General features: G+C 45.3%; 1 protein-coding gene and 1 non-coding gene across 2 annotated transcripts; one reads left to right on the top strand and one right to left on the bottom strand.

Annotated features, from left to right (window-relative positions):
* Window positions 1-305: 305 nt before the first annotated feature.
* ECM1 (extracellular matrix protein 1) lies at window positions 306-5,760 on the top strand. The gene is given in 11 exon segments (XM_041755753.1): window positions 306-440; window positions 1,607-1,669; window positions 1,743-1,844; window positions 2,007-2,087; window positions 2,184-2,261; window positions 2,924-3,246; window positions 3,516-3,890; window positions 4,400-4,620; window positions 4,786-4,873; window positions 5,285-5,462; window positions 5,465-5,760. Coding segments are annotated over 11 exon segments (1,629 nt in total). The 5' UTR covers window positions 306-370; the 3' UTR covers window positions 5,515-5,760.
* A 14,229-nt stretch (window positions 5,761-19,989) lies between these two features.
* On the bottom strand, window positions 19,990-20,096 carry LOC121492226. The gene has a single exon (XR_005988138.1). It is a non-coding gene; the product is annotated as a U6 spliceosomal RNA (small nuclear RNA).
* Between the last annotated feature and the right edge of the window lie 319 nt (window positions 20,097-20,415).

The raw sequence follows: 20,415 nt of genomic DNA, 5'->3' as shown, positions 1-20,415 counted from the left end.
TGAGCCACCCAGGTGCCCCATGTCTCACCATCTCTTACTCCATGAGTTTCAGAATCCATTTCTCTGAGGATCAGAAGAATGCTCTCCTCCCCTCAGCCCTGTTCTCCTCAGTCCTCTTAGGAGGCTGCAGGGTGAATTTGGGAGGAATGGCTGCCAGAGGAGGAGCAGCTGGGACTGAGTCATGGCAGGAAATAGGAGGGAGGGAGTTATCCCCAGATAGCCGTATAAAAGGAGAAGGAACCAGCCCTGAGGTTCACAACAGCCGTAACAGCAACCGGAGAAGCAGGCTCCCAGCAGCCCAGCCCTTCAAATCCAGATCTACCTGAGACGACCCACCTCCTGGCTGCCACTGGCCAGTCTTTGCCCCAGGATGGGGACCATGTCCAGAGCAGCCTTGGTCTTGGCCTGTCTGGCTGTTACTTCTGTAGCCTCTGCAGGAGGTGAGTTGGGGTTGGAGCCAGCTCTTGGGAATAGGCCCTGGCCAGTGTGGGCCTGGAGCCAGGGGCCAGTCATCCCCTAAATAGTTCATCACCAGCAGGGTGATTGTATACTTGGCCTTGCATTTCTGAGCAGACTTAGGGTGGGCCTGGGCCCTAGAGCCTTTAACCAGGGAGGGGAGCAGGTGCACCAAAGGAGAGCAGTTCCTAGAGATTGCTGCCGGGAGACATGAAATTGAAGTCAAATGGACAGCTCTTCAGTAGGCAGGTGGATTCCCAGAGTGAGGGAGGTCTGCCTCAGGAAGATAGATACAGGGCCATCAGGCAGGGGAGGGAGAAGGAATGGGACCCCCAGGCGGCTCAAAACTGGTTTACTGACCCAGAGAGCCTTGGCTGACTCCTTGCCCGGTTAGGAGAGGAGTTGAGAGGGTGTCCATCCACAGGGGATCAGACGCAGTCACTCACACATCTGCTGGATGCTGGACAAAATGCTTCCAAGGGAAACTTGATATTTGGTCCGTATCTCTGTAAAACCCGTGTCATTGTCCCGCCTACATGTTAGTCTTCTGTGACAGATCAGCTACAGACAATTCCTTTCCCTGTGGCTGTGGGGCGATTTGCCTCAGAAATTCTGAGTCATCCCAGTCTCCAGGTCCTAAATTGAGACCTAAGCTAAGGAGGATCTGAGACCAGCTGTAGGGGAGGCACAAAGTTCAGGGTGGGCTTCTTATCGGGAGGCCCACAGATGTTTAAAGGGCCTAAGGAGGTGAGCAAAGGAAGCCCCAACCACTTCAAAGTCCAGAGAGAGGCTGAGAGGAAGCAAGCCCAGAAGCCCTGAGGGAGAGACACTGACAGGAGATTGGGGCCTCCACCACCCCACACCCCCTACCCTTAACCCATTATGTCCCATTCCCTTTAGTCTAGACTCAGGAGACCCAAGGCTTTGAGCCTGGTGGAGGTGAGGCTGTCTCAGAACCCGATTGGTCATGCCTAGGTCGGTTTGGGTGGAGTGGATCCATCCGGAGACAAGGGATAGGAGGAATACAGAAGGGCTTCTGGTGTCTCAGTCATCTTGTCTACACTCTTGACATCTACTGTCCTTGTATCCTGTGCTTGGAGCCAAGAAAAGGCTCCTCAAAACCACCCATGATTCACCCTTCATCTCCCAGGCTCCAAGGCTCCAGGGAAGAGGGAGATGGGGCCTGAGCCCCTTGCCTATCACATTCAAGAAGGTAAGAGTGTGGGGGAGCATGGGATGGGGGACCAGGAGAAGCTCAATTCTGACCATCTCCCTCTTACCTCTAGTTGGCTATGCAGCACCCCCCTCCCCACCCCGGACCCAAGCCCTCTCCTTAGATCACCCTGCCACCCCTCAGCATGGCTTTCACTCTGTGGGACAGAGTGAAGGTAAGTCCAGCACGCACCCTCACACCCTTTCCAGTTACCCCTCCCAGGTTTCTAGTCTGGATCACTTCCTATTCTCCAGGTGGGGAGCGGGAGAAGGCCCTGCCCACTCCTTGCCCTGATTAGAAGAAGGGGTGGTCTGCTCACACACTTCCCCTTCTGTAGTGCAGCCCCTTCCCTCTCTAGAAGCTGTCCGTGCTCCAGAGAAGGAGCTGCCCCCTCGCCAGCTCCCTGTGGAAAAGAAAGGTGAGTTCTTGCCCATTTCCTCCCTCTCAGCCCACAACCATCTTACTGACCTCAGTCTAATCCTTGCTTCTTCGTGCCTTCATTCCTGTCTTGTAGTGGATCCCCCTCTCCCTCAGGAAGCCATCCCCCAAGAAGAGCTGCCCCGTCCCCAGGTCCCTGTTGAACAGGAGGAAAGTAAGTGACTCCCTCTCCTCTTTACCTCCTGCCTGACGAGCACGGGCTTTGTAGGCTCTGCCCCTCACTAGCTGTGTAAGTTTGGGTAAGTCACCTCTCCAAGCCTTAATTTCCTCATCTGTAAAAATGGGGAAATACGACCTATTTTATAAAGTTATGAGATTAAATGGCATAAAAGTAGTATTTATTTTTCACTTGCTTCTGTACTGACTTCCTCTTCATGAGTGGTAACTGGCCAGGTCCCTCTCTTCGAGCCCATCCCAACTTGGCTTCTGCTTACACATCCTTCTATCCCAGTAGACCCACCTTTCCCACTTCAAGAGGAAATGACCTTCCCATCTAAGCAGAGAGAGGGTGAGTGACAGCTCCTGTCTGGTCTGTCCATCCCTCTGCTTTAGCGCTCAGGATCCTGGGGAGGGAGGGCAGGAGCTGGTCTGTCTTGTAGGGGCTATAAAGGTGACATGTTTCTTGCCCTAGTTCTCTTTCCTTTCCATCAGTTATTCTGAAGGTAAAGGCCACCAGTTCATTTCTATGTCTTCCCCCCCTCCGTATCTTCCCAACCCTTTCTCCTCAACCCCCATTTCCTTTAATCCTCCCAGCTCATTCAGACTTTCTCTGCCTCCCTACTCATTCCCTTTTCCATGGTGTTTTTCCCGTTCTAGAAAAGCCAGCTCCTCCCATGGACTGGAGCTCTCCTGAGCCTGAGTCTTGGAATCCAGCCCAACACTGCCAACAGGGCCGACCCCGAGGGGGCTGGGGCCACCGGCTGGATGGCTTCCCCCCTGGGCAGCCTTCTCCAGACAACGTGGACCAGATCTGCCTTCCTAATCGTCAGCGTGTGGTATACGGCCCCTGGAACCTGCCACAGTCTGGCTTCTCCCACCTTACTCGCCAGGGTGAAACCCTCAATTTGCTGGAGACTAGATATTCCCGCTGCTGCCGCTGTCACAGCCACACAAACCGCTTGGACTGTGCAAAACTTGTGGTAAGGATTGGGCTCTTGATGCCAGGGGTGTCTTTTAACCTCCAGACGGTATGTGTGTGTTTGAAGGACTAGAGGCCTAGGCCTGGGTATGTAGGGAACTCAGATCCCTTTTCTTGGCCCTCCCTTGGGCCTCCCCAGTGTGCTGGGAGGGCAGAGGACAGCCTCTGTGTCTTTCTTATCTACCTGTCCAGGGTCCTTTTCTGGAACCTGGGAGGAAGACAGGAATGTGGACAATGGGCTGCTGGGCTGATCCATCCCTCTCGCTCTAGTGGGAGGACGCAATGACCCGATTCTGTGAGGCCGAGTTCTCGGTCAAGACCCGACCCCACCGGTGCTGCAAACAGCAGGGGGAGGCTCGATTCTCCTGCTTCCAGGAGGAAGCCCCCCGGCCACACTACCAGCTCCGGGCCTGCCCCAGCCACCAGCCTGGTATTTCCTCGGGCCCTGAGCTGCCTTTCCCCCCTGGGGTACCCACACTGGACAACATCAAGAACATCTGCCACCTAAGACGCTTCCGTTCTGTGCCACGCAACCTCCCAGCTACTGACCCCATCCAAAGACAGCTGCAGACATTGATCCAGCTAGAGGGGGAGTTTCAGCGCTGCTGTCGGCAGGGAAACAACCACACCTGTACATGGAAGGCTGTAAGTGGGTGTCCTAGTCCCAAGAGCCTGTCTGCCTGCCCGTCTCCGACCTCTGATCCTGCTGGTCCGTTCATCCATGCGCCTCCCCATGTGAGCACGTCTGCCCGTTCATCATCTTGCAAGTGTCCGTCCATCCATTGTATTGGTCATCTAAGTCTGTTCATCTTGAGCCTTCATCCTGTACTCCTGGCCTCATCCACCCGTGATCCTACACATGTACCCATGTGCCACCCATCCATCCAGCTCTGGTTTATCTGACCCCCTTGTCTACCATCCCAGCTCATCTCCTGTGATCAGCTCCAAGCCTCATTTGTGCTTCCATCCTTCTGCCTCCCCAACACCGTACATCCACAGCTGCCAAATCCTTGCCCTCTGGTTCTTTGCCCTTCCCTTTAGGTACCTGTGGCCAGGTCCCTCATCTCATAGCATAGGGCAGTAAGGGGAGCAGAGGGTCAGAAGAGAAGGGACCAAGTGTGCAGGCATCTGACTTCCCTTTCTCTGGCCCACAGTGGGAGGATGCCCTTGATGGATACTGTGATCGGGAACAGGCTATAAAGACCCACCACCACTCCTGTTGCCACCACCCTCCTAGCCCTGCCCGCGATGAGTGCTTTGCCCGTCAGGCGCCATATCCCAACTATGACCGGGACATCCTGACCCTTGATTTCAGCCAAGTTACCCCCAACCTCATGCACCATCTCTGTGGAAATGGAAGACTTCTCACCAAGCAGTGAGTCTTGCCCAGTTCTTCCTCAACTCTCTTCCCTTCCCCCAAACCTCTCCTCTGGGGCACCCTCTGGGGCATTCTTGTTAGGAGCAAAACCATAGTCTCCACCATTCTGATGCCTAGGAATGCCTAAAGACCCTGACGCCTTCCTCTTTCCCACCAATATAGTAAACAGATTCCTGGGCTGATCCGGAACATGACTGCCCACTGCTGTGACCTGCCATTTCCAGAGCAGGCCTGCTGTGCTGAGGAGGAGGTGAGCGGGGGCAGCAGGAGGTCATAGTTTCCAAAGAAAGGCAGAGGAGTGGGGAGAGAAGGCTAGAACTGCAGGCTACCCCTTCTCTTTAGTACCTCAGACCTGCCCACAGAAAGAACTAGTGGGGAAGATCTTTTCTTGATTCCAGAAATCTTCATTCCTGACCTGATCTGCTCCCCACCTCTGGGTTCTTATTACACTTTTTCTGGGCCTCAAGCTTCAGGCATTTCCAGATGTGCCCTTATGTCTGTCACAAGGAATCTAGCTGTGCAAGGCAGCCTTGCACTCTCTCTGGGCTCCAGGAAGGCAGCACTAGAAGTTGAGGGAAGGGGAACTTTGAACACCCAAGTATTGATGCTTGACCTCAGACACCACCTACCCCATCATCTCTGCTTTACTTTTCTCTTTCAGAAATCGGCCTTCATTGCAGACTTGTGTGGTTCCCGACGTAACTTCTGGCGAGACTCTGCCCTCTGCTGTAACCTGAATCCTGGAGATGAACAGACCAACTGCTTCAACACTTATTATCTGAGGAATGTGGCTCTAGTGGCTGGAGACAATGGGGATGCCAAGGGTCAGGGGGAGCAGGGCCAACTCGGGGAAGAACTATCAGCCCCACCCCTGAGCCCAAAGAAGAATGAGTCACCCCAGAGCCTTGGAGGATCAGATTGGGGGAACCCCACCCTCCTTGAACACTCATTACAGTAAACACCTCTTGGATTTGGCATCCTCATTGTCTTTAACATCTCACATACAAACACACCCTCCTAAGCCTGCTTGGATTTTCTTCAGTGACTGGCCCCTGAGGCCCACTGCCCTGCCCCTACTGACTGAGCAGAACCATTCCATAGGCTATGATGGTACCATAACTAAACGGCTTAACTTCACTATTTGTCATCTTGAACTTATTCACATACTTCAAAAGGAGAGCCACCCTGTTAGCTAACTATCATCATTTAAAGAAAAACATATGGTTTTGTGTCTTTGGTGAGCTCCAAAAGTACCACAGCCCAGCCTAATATTTTTTACTTTGTTTTACTTGGGGGGAGGAGGAGCAGAGAGAGAGAATCTTAAGCAGACTCTGCTGAGAGCAAGGCCAGTTGTGGGGCTAGATCTCACAACCCTGAGATTATGAAATCAAGAGTCCAGTGGTTAACGGACTGAGCCACCCAGGCACCCCCAAGCCTAACATTTTAAAATCTCCATTTTTGATCCTTATAGTCCATGCCTTGATTCATTTGATATCCATTTATTGAACATTTAGTGTGCACTGTGCTAGACCAAAGGATATACATCCAGAAAACAGCTCCTTCAGTCAAGTTGCTCATATCCCAGGAGCCTAGCAGGTGTGTTGTATAGGGCTGTCAGATTGCCAGTATTCTCGGGGCACCAGATAAGATGGTCCAGAAGTGGGAGCAGGGCTGAGGGCAATATGAGTACACTGGGGAAAGCTGTGGGATTGAGGTCGGAGCTTCTCCAGAAGTACAAAGTGCAAATGGGCAGAGACAGTCCAGGCCAAAGGACCATTCAGGCAGAGAAGCACAAAGCCTGAGAGGACCTGAGGCTTTGGTGGCCTCCTTTGGAGATGTAGCTGGCATAGTAAGCAGGATGTAATTACGAATGCCTCATCTGCAAGGGTTTAAAGTGGATCTTGGCGCCCACAGAAGCACTGGTGGTTTCAAGCAGATTTGCCTTTTCCAACCTCTAGTGGACAGCCAGCCAACTCTCCAGCTCGGAAAGTATCGGGCCCATGCCTGAGGGGAGGGGGCTGGGCTACAGGGTGGCAGGACTCTTCAGCCCTTGGAGGCTGTCCCCAAGAAAGCAGAGCTGAAAGGATCGAAATGAAGACTCCAGAAAGTGGGGCTTTCCCGGCCCCAGTTACGGCGGAGGAGGGTGAGACAGAGACCGCCGTCCCGACCCACCCTGAAACAGGCAGAAAGCCAACGACTCCCAGATACCCGCCGCTCCCTCCCGAGCCTCTCAGTTAGCTACTTTATTTACACTTTGCCGGAACACTGTTTCTAGGCACGCTGCGTCTCAGCCGCTCCGTGGCCTTGTCCGTCGGCACGAGGTCCAAACAGCAAGCGAGAGCCGCGCTGGGTCCCGCCCCTGCGGCCTTAGCGCTGGGGTCACGCGCTGGAACAGCGTCACTGCGCCTGCGCAGATGTCCGGTGGAAGTCTCGCGACTTTCCGGCCTCCTCCGGGACCGGGACCAGGCACGAGAGGCAGGCCCATGCTCCCCTCACCTCTCGGGTACGCCTGCGCACTGGGCCCGGGGTCCGACTGGCCCTGGCGGGGGGGAGGGCGGAGCTGTCGGCAGGGAAGTCTCTAAAGGGCTCGTTCCCTTCGGGAGCTTCCCGGAGATGGCTTTACGGCGGCACTTGTAAGGCGCAGTGCCAAGTGCTGCGTGGCGGGGGGGTTCGGGGGTTCGGAAAGGTAGGGCCATGTTCCCAGCTCCTAAGTGGTGTCAGTCTAGGGACGGACTGAGAGGGAGCCGGGGAAGCGGTAGAAGCAGCGGTCATGAAAGAGTATTGGGCGCTTAGACTGTAAGCGTCGTGAGCTGAGAGTTAAAAGAAGTAATTCGTTCAAGGGATCAGGGCTTGGGTAGAATGAATGAAAGGAGGAGCAGGTTTTAACAGGAGGATGGTAATGAGCTCAGTTTTGGATCTTCAGTAGCTGGTGTCTTTAGTGAAAGCACCTTAAGAAGGAAGATTAAAGCCACATTCTAGGAGTGCCCGGGTGGCTCAGTCAGATGGGCCTCTGATTTTGACTTGGGTCATGATCTCTATGTCCTGGGATCGAGCCCCATGTCAGACTTCCTGGGGGGGGGGGGGGGGCTGAACCCCTCCATCACCATCTCCCTCTGCCCTTTCCCTCTCTCCCCTGCTTGTGCTCTTTGTCTCTCTCACAAATAAAATCTTAAAAAAAAAAAAAAAAAAAAAAAAAAGCGCCACATTCTAGGGGCCCCTGGCTCGCTCAGTCAGAAAAGCATGTGACTCTTGATCTCAGGAATTTAAGAGTTTAAACCCTATGTTAGGTGTAGGGATTACTTTAAAAATAAGTACCGTTTTTTTTTAAGACCCAATTCTAGGGAATTGAATATGAATGGGAGGTGAAGAAGAGATGGCAGCTTGTGCAGCCTACTCTTTATTATTTTTCAAAAGATTTTATTTATTTGACAGAGAGCACAAGCATGGGGAATGGGAGAGGAAGAGGGAAAAGCAGACTCCCTCCTCAGCCGGAGCTCCTTGTGGACGGAATCCCAGATCCATAGGGTCTGTGACCTTAGCTGAAGAGAGTTGCTTAATCGACCAAGCCACCTAGGTGACCCCAGCCTGCTCTCTAAATGTACTTCTGTACTCTATCTAGATCAGTAGCCTACTAGACATGATACTTGGAAGTCTCTTAGATACCACAAATTCAACTTATTCAAAAATGAATTCCTCTGGGTAAGTGGGGAGATATGAAAAAAGAAAATGTAACAGTAAGTGAGTTGTAGAAATTTGATGGTAGGTATATGGGTGTCCACTATATAATCTGTCAATTTCTCTGCATTTTTGGAATTTTTCATAAAATATTGAGAAAAATAAGGAATCATCTCTACCCTCCATCTGTTCCTACCTCAGTGGGCCCCATCTCAATAAACTGAACCACTATCTACTCAGTTGTTTAGGCAAGAGATCTGAGGATACCATTCTTCAATTAATCTTTCTCCTTCTTCCTTTTATTCCAGTGAGTCACCAAATCTCCTAAATATCTCTTAAAACCATCAACAGTAGAGTTGTACCTTACACCAAGGTTAGGTTCTTTTTTTTTCCCCCAAGGTTAGGTTCTAAAGTCAGTACATAAGACAAAAGTTACATAGTTAACATAACCTTTGGAAATCTCTTTTTTTTTAATAATTTTTTTTAATTTTTATTTATTTATGATAGTCACACACAGAGAGAGAGAGAGAGGCAGAGACACAGGCAGAGGGAGAAGCAGGCTCCATGCACCGGGAGCCCGACGTGGGATTCGATCACGGGTCTCCAGGATCGCGCCCTGGGCCAAAGGCAGGCGCCAAACCGCTGTGCCACCCAGAAATCTCTTAAAATATCCAGAAAAGACAGTGGCCATAGTCTTGTGTACATAACTCTGTACAAAAAAATGTATGTACAAGTTTATATGTATATGGTAGGTTGCAGGATGTAACAGGATAAACAGTAGGACGTTAAGATATTTTTAACTTCATAAAAAAAGGAAGATAGTGCTGCATATAGTTGAACAGAGTTGTTAAATGAACACAAGGCCCAAGGACACAGTATTCCTCACCTCTCTAGAGTCTCCACTTACTTCAAACTTCTCCCAACCCTCACAATCTTTGCAATGGCTTCCTAACTAGTTTCCTAGTGCTGTACAATCCATTCTCCAGGCAGAATGACCTGCTAACTGATGTTATCAGGCCACTTCACTGCTTTAAAATACTTCAAGTTTATTTGTTTTCTCTTTATATTTTTACCACCTAAATATGAATCCTAAAAACAGTCATTTAGGGTTTTAGGGTTTTTTTCAATAATCATTTAGGGTTTAAAAAAACTTTTAAAAAATGTTTTCTTTTTTTTTACATATTTAATGCACAGTTAGTTACTTTAGTTTCAGGTGTACAGCATAGTGATTTGACAAGTTTATGCATTTTGCTGTGCTCACCACAAATGTAGCAACCATTTAGGTTTTTTTTTTTTTTTCTTTAGAAAGCTCTTGCCCACCTCCCCCCAGCCCCTGGTAACCTCTCATCCACTTTCTGTCTCTGTAAATTTGCTTGTTTTAGGAACTTGATGTAAGTACTTCAATAATTGGAAGTACTTCTGTGTCTTGCTTATTTCTTTTAGCATAATGTTTTCAAGGTCCATCCATGTTGTAGCATGTATCAGACTGAATAATATTCTGTTGTATTGCTATACTACATTTTGTTTATCCATTCATCCGCTGATGGACATTCGGGATGTTTCCACCTTTTGGCTATTATGGAGAATGTGTAGACACTTAATTTTACCCATTCTTTAGAACTTTATAAGAATGGAATTAGGCAACATTTTTTTTTGGTCTGGCTTTTATTTATTTTATTTATTTATTTATTTATTTATTTATTTATTTATTTATTTATTTATTTTTAAGATTTTGTTTATTTAGGGCAGCCCCGGTGGTCCAGCGGCTTGGCGCCACCTTCAGCCCGCGGTGTGATCCTAGAGTCCCGGGATCACACCGCGGGCTGAAGGCAGGCACTCAACCGCTGAGCCACCCAGGCGTCCCTATGTCTGGCTTTTTAAGCATGTTATTCCATATACCATAGTTCATTCATTTTCATATAGAATTCCATTTTAGAAATATACCACAAGTATCCATTCTATCCTTATTGGATATTTGGCTTGCTTCCAATTTTAGACGATTTCAAATACGCTAAAAATTTTTTTTAAATGCATGTATTCTGTTGTGTATACAGTACAGCTAGGAGTTGAATGCCTGGGTCATAGAGAGTCTTCAGCCTAACAAAATAAAGCCGAAGTGGTTGTACTAATTTTTACTCCTATCACTGGGGTTTGAGTGTTTTTGTTACATATCCTTACCAACTCTTCCAGTTGTCTGTTTAGCTATTCTGGTGAATTGTATTGAGTTTAATTTGCATTTCCAGGGACATCTGGGTGGCTCAGTGGTTGAGCGTCTGCCTTCAGCCAAGGATGACTAAGGATGTGATCCCTGGGTCCTGGGATAGAGTCAGCATCCGGCTCCCTGCAGGGAGCCTGCTTCTCCCTCTGCCTATGTGTCTGCCTCTCTTTCTCTTCATCTCTCATGAATAAATAAAAGATTAAAATTTGCATTTCCATGTCTATAAATTAAGTTGAACACCTTTTTATATGTTAATTGGCCATTTGGGTATCTTCTGTGAGATGTCTCCTTGAATCTTTTGCATATTTTTCTACTAGACTTCTCCTTACTGATTTTTATTTTTATTTTTTTTAATTAATTTTTATTGGTGTTCAATTTACCAACATACAGAAAACACCCAGTGCTCATCCCGTCAAGTGTCCACCTCAGTGCCCGTCACCCATTCCCCTCCAACACCCGCCCTCCTCCCCTTCCACCTCCCCTAGTTCGTTTCCCCGAGTTAGGAGTCTTTATGTTCTGTCTCCGTTCCTGATATTTCCCAACATTTCTTTTCCCTTCCTTTATATTCCCTTTCACTATTGACTTATTTCACTCAGCTCCTTACTGATTTTTAGTTCTTTATTCCAGATAAGAACTCTTTGGCAGATAATATATTAGAAATATATATATCTTACCCACTTTTTGGCTTGCCTGTTCATGCTCTTAACAGTATCTTTGATGAAAAGATGTTTTTAAGTTGAATGTCATTGTAATTATGTTTAGTGCTTTTTCTATTTTTTTAAAGTAGGCTCCACACTGGGTGTGGAGCTCAACTCAGGACTCGAACTCATAACTCTGAGATCAAGATCTGAGATCAAGATCCAGAGTCAGATGCTTAACTGACTTAGCCACCCGAGTACCCCTCTATCTGGTTTTAAAAAATCTTCTCTCACCTTCATCCTATCTCACTTAAGACTAGTATTCACCTGATTACTCAGTCATTAGAAACGACAAATACAAAAAAAAAAAAAAAAAAAAAAGAAACGACAAATACCCACCATTTGCTTCGACGTGGATGGAACTGGAGGGTATTATGCTGAGTGAAATAAGTCAATCGGAGAAGGACAAACATTATATGGTCTCATTTATTTGGGGAATATAAAAAATAGTGAAAGGGAATAAAGGGGAAAGAAAAAAAAGTGGGAAATATCAGAAAGGGAGACGGAACATGGAAGACTCCTAACTCTGGGAAACGAACTAGGGGTGGTGGAAGGGGAGGTGGGCGGGGGGTGAGGGTGACTGGGTGACAGGCACTGAGGGGGGCACTTGACGGGATGAGCACTGGGTGTTATTCTATATGTTGACAAATTGAACACCAATAAAAAATAAATTTATTATTAAAAAAAGACTAGTATTCACCTGGAGTTGATTTTTATTTATACTAGGAGATAAGGATCATGATTCATATATCATTCCATCTAGAGATTCACTTTCCCAACACCATTTGTTGGGGAACTGTTATTTCCCCCCTGCTCTACAGAGCCATATCTGTGATAAATCAAGTGTCATGTTTGCAGGGGTTAATTCTGGACCCTCTGTTATATTACTTGTTCATCCTTGCACAATATTACACAGTCTGTAGCTTTGCTTTTTTTATTTTTAGGTAGGCTCCACACTGGAGCCTAACATGGTGGGGGGTTTGAACTCATGACCCTGAGATCAAGAGTCAGATGCTTAACCAACTCAGCCATCCCAGTGCCTCCACAGTCTGTAGCTTTTTTTTTTAAGACTATGTATTTACTTGAGACAGAGCACGCACATGCAGGGCTTGATCCCAGGACACTGAGATCATGCATGCCCTGAGCTGAAATCAGACACTTAACCCACTGAGCCACCCAGGCGCCCCACAGTGTGTAGCTTTACAACAAATTTTGTTATCTAAGGCAAGTCCTCCCACTGAGTTCTTTTTCAAGAGTGTCCTGGCTATTGTGTAATGATCAGTATTAAATGTTAGGAATAGCGGGATCCCTGGGTGGCGCAGCGGTTTGGCGCCTGTCTTTGGCCCAGGGCACGATACTGGAGACCCGGGATCGAATCCCACGTCGGGCTCCCTGCATGGAGCCTGCTTCTCCCTCTGCCTGTGTCTCTGCCTCTCTCTCTCTCTCTCTCTCTCTCTCTCTCTCTATCATAAATAAATAAATAAATAAAATTTAAATGTTAGGAATAGCCTGTACGGGGGATCCCTGGGTGGTTCAGCGGTTTAGTGCCTGCCTTCAGCTCGGAGTATGATCCTGGAGTCCCCGGATCAAGTCCTGTGTCGGGTTCCCCGCAGGGAGCCTGCTTCTCCCTCTGCCTCTCTCTCTGTGTCTCTCATGAATAAATAAATAAAATTTTTTTAAAAAGGGATAGCCTGTACAAATTATTTTATATAAATATTAAAAATAGAAAGCCCAGGGCACCTGGGTGTCTCAGTGGTTGAGCATCTGCCTTTGGCTCAGGTCATGATCCTGGAGTCATGGGATAGAGTTCTACATTGGGCTTCCCATAGGAAACCTGCTTTTCCCTCTGCCTATGTCTGCCTCTCTTTCTGTGTCTCTCATGAATAAATAAATAAAATAAAATAATGATAAAAAATAAAAATAGCCTAGGTTGTTGTAATCTTTTTCTGAATAGTTATTCTAGTGACTTTTTAATTTAGTAGCTGGTCATGCTGTCCAATAGAGTAGCCACCAGTCACTGTGGTTATTGAGTACTTGACATGTGGCTGGTCTGAATTGCAATGTCTTGTAAGTGTAAAGAACACCAGATTTCAAAGACTCTGTATGAAAAAAGAGAATGCAAGGTATCTCAGATATCTTGTTAATAATTTTTGTGTTGGGGCACTGGGTAGCTCAGTGGTTGAGCATCTGCCTTTGGCTCAGGGCATGATCCCAGAGTCCCGGGATCGAGCCTACACCGGGCTTCCTGCACGGAGCCAGCTTCTCCCTCTGCCTATGTTTCTGCCTCTGTGTGTGTGTGCGTGTGTGTGTGTGTGTGTGTGTGTGTGTGTCTCATGAATAAATAAATAAAAATTTTTAAAAAATAATTTTTGTGTTGATTACATGTTGATATGATATTTTGGGTATATTGTGTTAAATGAAGTAGATTATTAAAATTCTTTTCACCTGTCTCATTTGACTTTTTTTTAAATTCCAGGGTATTTAACATACGGTGTTACATTAGTTTCAGGTGTACAATATAGTGATTCAACAACTCTATACATTACTCACTGCTTATGATAAGTATACTATTTTATCCATTCCCATACATCTTCCCTCTGGTATCCATCAGTTTGTCCTCTATAGTTAGTTAAGAGTCTGGTTTTGGGGGGTGCGCCTGGGTGGCTTAGTTTAAGTGTCTCATTTGATTTCGGCTCAGGTCATGATGTCAGGGTCATGAGATTGAGCCCTGTGTTGGGCTTTGTGCTGAGCGGGGAGCCTGCTTAAGATTCTCTCTCTCTGGGTGACAGAACATGAGAGACTCCTAACTCTGGGAAACAAACAGGGGGTAGTGGAAGGGGAGTGGGCGGAAGGATGGGGTGACTGGGTGACGGGCACTGAGGGGGGCATTTGACGGGATGAGCACTGGGTGTTATGCTATATGTTGGCAAATCGAACTCCAATTAAAAAATATACAAAAAAATAAAAATAAGGCAGCCCCGGTGGCTCAGCGGTTTAGCGCCGCCTTCGGCCCAGGGTGTGATCCTGGAGACCTGGGATCGAGTCCCATGTCAGGCTCCCTGCATGGAGCCTGCTTCTCCCTCTGCCTGTGTCTCTGCCTCTTTCTCTCTCTGTGACTATCATAAATAAATAAATTAAAAAATAAAAAAAAAAAACATATCCACATAAGGCTTTCCACACAAATGTTCTTAGCAACCGTATTCATAATAACCAAAATGGGAACCAAATTGGAAACATTGTAAATGCCCATTAACTGGAGAACAGATAGACAAATGTGGTATGTCCATACAATGAACTACAATTAAAAGGATAAAATACAGATACAAGCCATGGTATGAATGAGCATCAAAGCCATTCTGCTCAATGAAAGAAGTCAAGAGACCGTATGGCATGATTCTGTGTATATAAAGTACACAGAAAAGGCAAAAGTCTCCCTTAATTCAATATGCCCCTAATTTATTTGTTTGTTTGTTTATTTATTTATGTATTTATTTATTCACGAGAGACACACAGAGGCAGAGACATAGGTAGAGAGTCCCCTGATGTGGGACTCGATCTTGGGACTCTAGGATCACACCCTGGGCCAAAGGCAGGCGTTTATCCGCTGTGCCACACAAGCTTCCCAATATGCCCCTTATTTATATACAGAACAAATCAATAGCTTCATAAAAAATGAAGTTTACATTTATCTAGATTGGTAAGAAAATCATGAGTTAGAATTTCCTCCTTCTTGAAAACTTTGTTTTTAGCTACTAAAAGACCCTAAAATTTCATTTCTGGGGCTACTAAAATGTACGTTTACAAAACAGTTTATAAACTATGTTGAAGGACCACCAAAAACTGATGCAAAATGCCCCAGATTTGGCTTCCTGTCTCCTGTGTACCACCTCCTGTGTACCTCATTTTCAGTGTCTCTGTTCCCTAGTGGGTCTTCCTTCCCTCCTCCTTCCTTTCCTCTGACGTGGTCTTCACACCATTCTTGGTTTTGTTTTGTTTTGTTTTTTTCTTATTTAACTGTCTCTTTTGCTTTTACTTCTTTTTTATTTTAAGACTTTTTTTAATCCAAAGACTTATCTTTTCCTCTTTTTTTTTTTTTTTAAGATTTTACTTATTTACTCATGAGAGACACAGAGAGAGGCAGAGACACAGGCAGAGGGAGAAGCAGGCTCCATGCAGGGAGCCCAATGCGGCATCTATCCCAGGGGCCCCAGGATCACAACCTGAGCCAAAGGCAGACACGCAACCACTGAGCCACCCAGGCGTCTCCTTTCCTGTCTTTTTTGACTTAGCTTCAACTTTTTCAAAGCAACCTTGCTCTCCCCCTCAGTGGAACATGCTTTCAATGGAATTGGCTTGTGAAGAACTACAAGGGAACTCATGTTTGGGCATCCTGGGTTGGTTGTGAGAGGGGAGGGTACATCTTAGCTGTAGAGTCTTTGGGATTTTCTAGGCACACAATCTCTGTAAATATCAACAGTTTTGTTTCTTCACTCTAATTCCTTTGCCTTTCTTTCTTTCTTTCTTTCTTTCTTTCTTTCTTTCTTTCTTTCTTTCTTTCTTTCTTTTTAAGTAGGCTCCGTGCCCAATGTGGGACTTGACTCAGGACTCTGAGATCAAGAATCACATGTTCTGCTGACTGAGCCATCCAGGTATCCCAATAATTTTGCCTTTTATTTCTTTTTCTTTTTGGCTACCCTGGACAGACGTCCAAGTAATGGGAGGCAGGAAGTAGAGATAGAGGGCATCCTGACCTTGTCTTGTTCCTGAGTATGGTAGGCAGCCTCCAAATGGACCTCAATGTGAACACCTCCTACTGGTATTCACACCCTAGCATAGTCCCCTTTCATATTGTTTGTGTGACCAATGGAGCATAATAGATGGAAGGGTACATCATTCCTGAGACTCGGACATAAAAGACATGGGGGGAATTTGCCTCTCTCACTCGGAAACTAGAGCTTCTGTGGGAAGCCAGCTATGATCTTGTGAGGAGAGGTCAGGTCCACGTGGTGAGAAACTGAGGACTCTAGCCAACAAGTAAAGAACTGTGGCCTCCTGCTAACAGTCATGTGAGTGGCCTTGAAGGGATCCTCCGACCCCAGTTAAGTCTTCAGATGACTATAGCCCCAGTTCACTTTGGAACTGTGACCTCATGAGAGACCCTGAGCCAGAGCCACTCAGTTAAGCCACTTCCAAATTCCTAATGCACAGAATCCATAAGATAATATATATGTGTTGTTTTAATCCACTAAGTGTTGAGGTAATTAATCACACAGCAATAAATCACTGATCTCAAAGGAAAAGCTTTCAACATTTCACCATTAAAATGATGTTTGCTACTGGTACCTTGTAGTATCCTTCATCACATTAACAAAGTCTCCTTCTAGCTCTAGTTCATAAGAGTTTTGTTTTGGTTTGTTTTAAGTAATCTCTACCCCCAACATGGGGCTTGGATTCACGACCCCGAGATAGAGTCACGCACGCTCTACCAATTGAGTCAGCCAGATGCCCTCACTAAGAGTTTTGTATCATAAATATATGTCAGTTTTTTTATTAAATATTTTTCTTGCAACTATGGAGATGACCTATGATTTTTCTTGTTTGGTTTGTTGATATGGTGAATTCATTAACTGATTTTTAAAAAAATTAAACTGAGCTTGCATCAATAAAATAATAATAAACACAACCTGGGCATAACATTCTTTTTTACATATTCCTAAATTCAACTTCCTGGTATTTTCTTTAGAATTTTTGTGTCACTGTTGATGAATGAATTGTCCCTGTAATTTTCCTTCCTCACAGTGTCTTGATCAGGTTTTGATATCAAGATTACATATTTTGTGGGTTTTATAAGTTAGCTGGTCGAGTGCAACCACAGAGGAGACAGAAAAGAGTAGAGGAGAAGAAAACCCCAAAACGCACAGGTCGTAGAGACAGGAGACACAAACCCATTTCTGCTAATGAAAAAAAAAAAGAGAGAGAGAAAGAAAGAAAGAAGAAGAAAAAGAAAGAAAGAAAGAAAGAAAGAAAGAAAGAAAGAAAGAAAGAAAGAAGAAAAGAAAAGAAAAGAAGAAAAGAAAAAAAAGAAAAGAAAGAAAAGAAAAAAAAAGAAAAGAAAAGAAAAGAAAAGAAAAGAAAAGAAAAGAAAAGAAAAGAAAAGAAAAAAGAAAAGAAAAGAAAAGAAAAGGCTTTTACAGAGCCACTTTGGAAAGACAGCAGGGTGGCCAGGAAGTAGAAGACAGTGGAATGTGGGAAGATTTAGGCCAGAGCCTTCATAAGGGTGTCTGGGGGAGAATGTGTAATAGGGCTGGTCCCTAGCTGCCTGGCACCTGGCCCTGGGATGATGAAGGCAGAGGAGTATTGTTTCCCAGGATGCAAGGGCCAGACAGAGGAGGGATGGCTCTGGATGATGCTCCCAACAGGGCACTTTGCCATTTCTTAAGAATGATCTCTTCCAAGCCAGGAAAGGTTCTTCTAGGCTATCAAAACATAGTAATATATAGAAAGTTTTAGGGACACCTGCGTGGCTCAGTGGTTGAGCATCTGCCTTTGGCTCAGGGCATGATTCCAGGGTCCTGGGATTGAGTCCCGCACTGGGCTTCCTGCACAGAGCCTGCTTCTCCCTCTGCCCATGTCTCTGCCTCTTTCTGTGTCTCTCATGAAAAAATAAATAAAATCTTTTTTAAAAATAAAGTTTTAGGTTATTTACATTGATGTTTAACTAGTTGTATCCATTGAACAAGGTGAGCTTAAGGTCCTCCTACTTCTCCATCTTCCCTTTCTTCAAAAATTTTAAAAATATATATTTATACCACATTATACAAGGCTCAAAATGAGTTGGCTAAAGTAATTGCTTCTCTTCTCCAAAAGGATTTGTACAATATTGACTTATATCTTCCATAAATATTTGATAGGAGTTGCCAATGAAGTCATGTGGGCCTGGAACCCGGTTTGTAGGAAAATTTTATTTTATTTTATTTTTTTTAAAGGGTTTCATGTTCTTTTTTTTTTTTTTAATTTTTATTTATTTATGATAGGAACACAGTGAGAGAGAGAGAGGCAGAGACACAGGCATAGGGAGAAGCAGGCTCCATGCACCGGGAGCCCGACGTGGGATTCGATCCCGGATCTCCAGGATCACGACCTGGGCCAAAGGCAAGCGCCAAACCGCTGCGCCACCCAGGGATCCCTGTAGGAAAATTTTAAATTGGTGTTTCAATTCTTTTGAGTTATTGGTCTATTCAGAATTCCTGTTTCTTTTTGGGTATTTTATAAACTGTCCTTTCCTCCTTGGGAATTTATCCATTCTGTAAAAATTTTCCAATGCTTTAGCATAAAGTTCATAATATCCTGTTGGTTTTTTCTGAAGGTCTATCCAGACTATAGTTATACTCTGTTTTTCATTCCTGAAAGGGTTCATTCCTGCCTCCTCTCTCTCTCTCTCTCTCTCTCTGTCCCCTATTTTATTTCACCAAAGTGTTATGTTTTATTAGTCTTCTCAAAGTGCCAGCTTGTTTTATTTTTATCCTATTGTGTGTATGTGTGCTTTCAATTATCTTTATTATTTCCTTATTTCTAATTTCAAGTTTAATTTGCTATTCTTTTTCTACTTTTTGATGCATGTTTAGTTTATTAATTTTTTAATTTTCTTCTTTCTGATTTAACTACATAAGGATGTAAATTTCCATCAAGAGAATAGTTTGTATCCCACAACTTTTGATATGTAGTGTTTTTAAATTATTTATTTCAGACTCTGTACTTTCATTATAATTTCTTCCTTGATTCATGAATTATTTAAAAAATTTTTTCTTATTTTGATTCATGAACCATTTAGAAATATATTGGGAGCACCTGGGTGGCTCAGTTTGTTAACCGTCTACCTTCAGGTCATGATCCTGGGGTCCTAGGTAGATATCTAGCTGGAGTCGGGCTCCTTGGGCTCCCTGCTCAGTGGGTAGTCTGCTTAACCCTCTCCCTATGCCCCACCCCTGCTTTTGTACCCTCGTGTACTCTCTCTCTCTCTCTCAAATAAATGAATACAATCTTTAAGAAAAAAAAGAAGTAATAGGGACATCTGTGTGGCTCAGCAGTTGAGCACCTGCCTTTGGCCCAGGAGTGGAGTCCTGGAGTCCCGAGATCAAGTCCCACATCAGGCTCCTTGCATGGAGCCTGCTTCTCTCTCTACCTGTGTTTCTGCTGCTCTCTCTGTGTGTCTCTCATGAATAAATAAATAAAATGTTTAAATAAATAAATATATATATATTATAGTTTTATTTCCAAACATCTAGGGTTTTCTAGCTATCCTTTTGTTTTTTATTTCTAGCATAATTGCATTGCAACTGAAGAATGTCTCTGAATGATTTTATCCTTTAGGTTTGTTGAAACAACTTTTATGGCTTAGTATATGGTTGATTATCATAAATAATAAACTCTACCCCCAACATGGAACTCAAAATGACCCTGAGATCAAGGGTTGCATGCCCTACTGAGCCAGCCAGGTACCCTTTCTTTTCACTTTCACTTTCTTTCTTTCTTTCTTTCTTTCTTTCTTTCTTTCTTTCTTTCTTTCTTTCTTTCTTCTTTCTTTTTTGTATATTCTTTTTATTGGAGTTCAATTTGCCAACATATAGCATAACACCTAGTTCTCATCCCGCCAAGTGCCCCCCTCAGTGCCTGTCACCCAGTCACCCCACCCCCTGCCCACCTCCCTTTCCACCACCCCTTGTTCATTTCCCAGAGTCAGAAGTGTCTCATGTTCTGTCACCCTCACTGATATTTAATAATATGGAATGCTTCATAAATTTGCATGTCATCCTTGCGCAGGAGCCATGCCAGTCTTCTCTATATTGTTCCAATTTTAGTATGTGTGCTGCCAAGGCGAGCACTCTTCACTTTCTTGATGGTATCCTTTGAACCACAAAAGCTTTCAATTTTCATATAGTCTAATTAATGTATTTTTCTTTAGTTGTTTATGCTTTTGGTTTCCTAGCTAGAAAACCATTGCCTAAGGGCAGCCCCGGTGGCTCAGTGGTTTAGCGCCGCTTTCAGTCCAGGGCATGATCCTGGAGACCTGGAATCGAGTCCCACGTTGGGCTCCCTGCATGGAGCCTGCTTCTCCCTCTGCCTGTGTCTCTGCCTCTCTCTGTGTGTCTCTCATGAATAAATAAATTAAAAAACAAAAACATTGCCTAACTTAAGGTCACA

The sequence above is a fragment of the Vulpes lagopus genome, chromosome 5 (assembly GCF_018345385.1).
Source record: "Vulpes lagopus strain Blue_001 chromosome 5, ASM1834538v1, whole genome shotgun sequence".
NCBI lineage: Eukaryota > Metazoa > Chordata > Mammalia > Carnivora > Canidae > Vulpes > Vulpes lagopus.
This window is presented reverse-complemented; position numbering and strand designations above follow the sequence as displayed.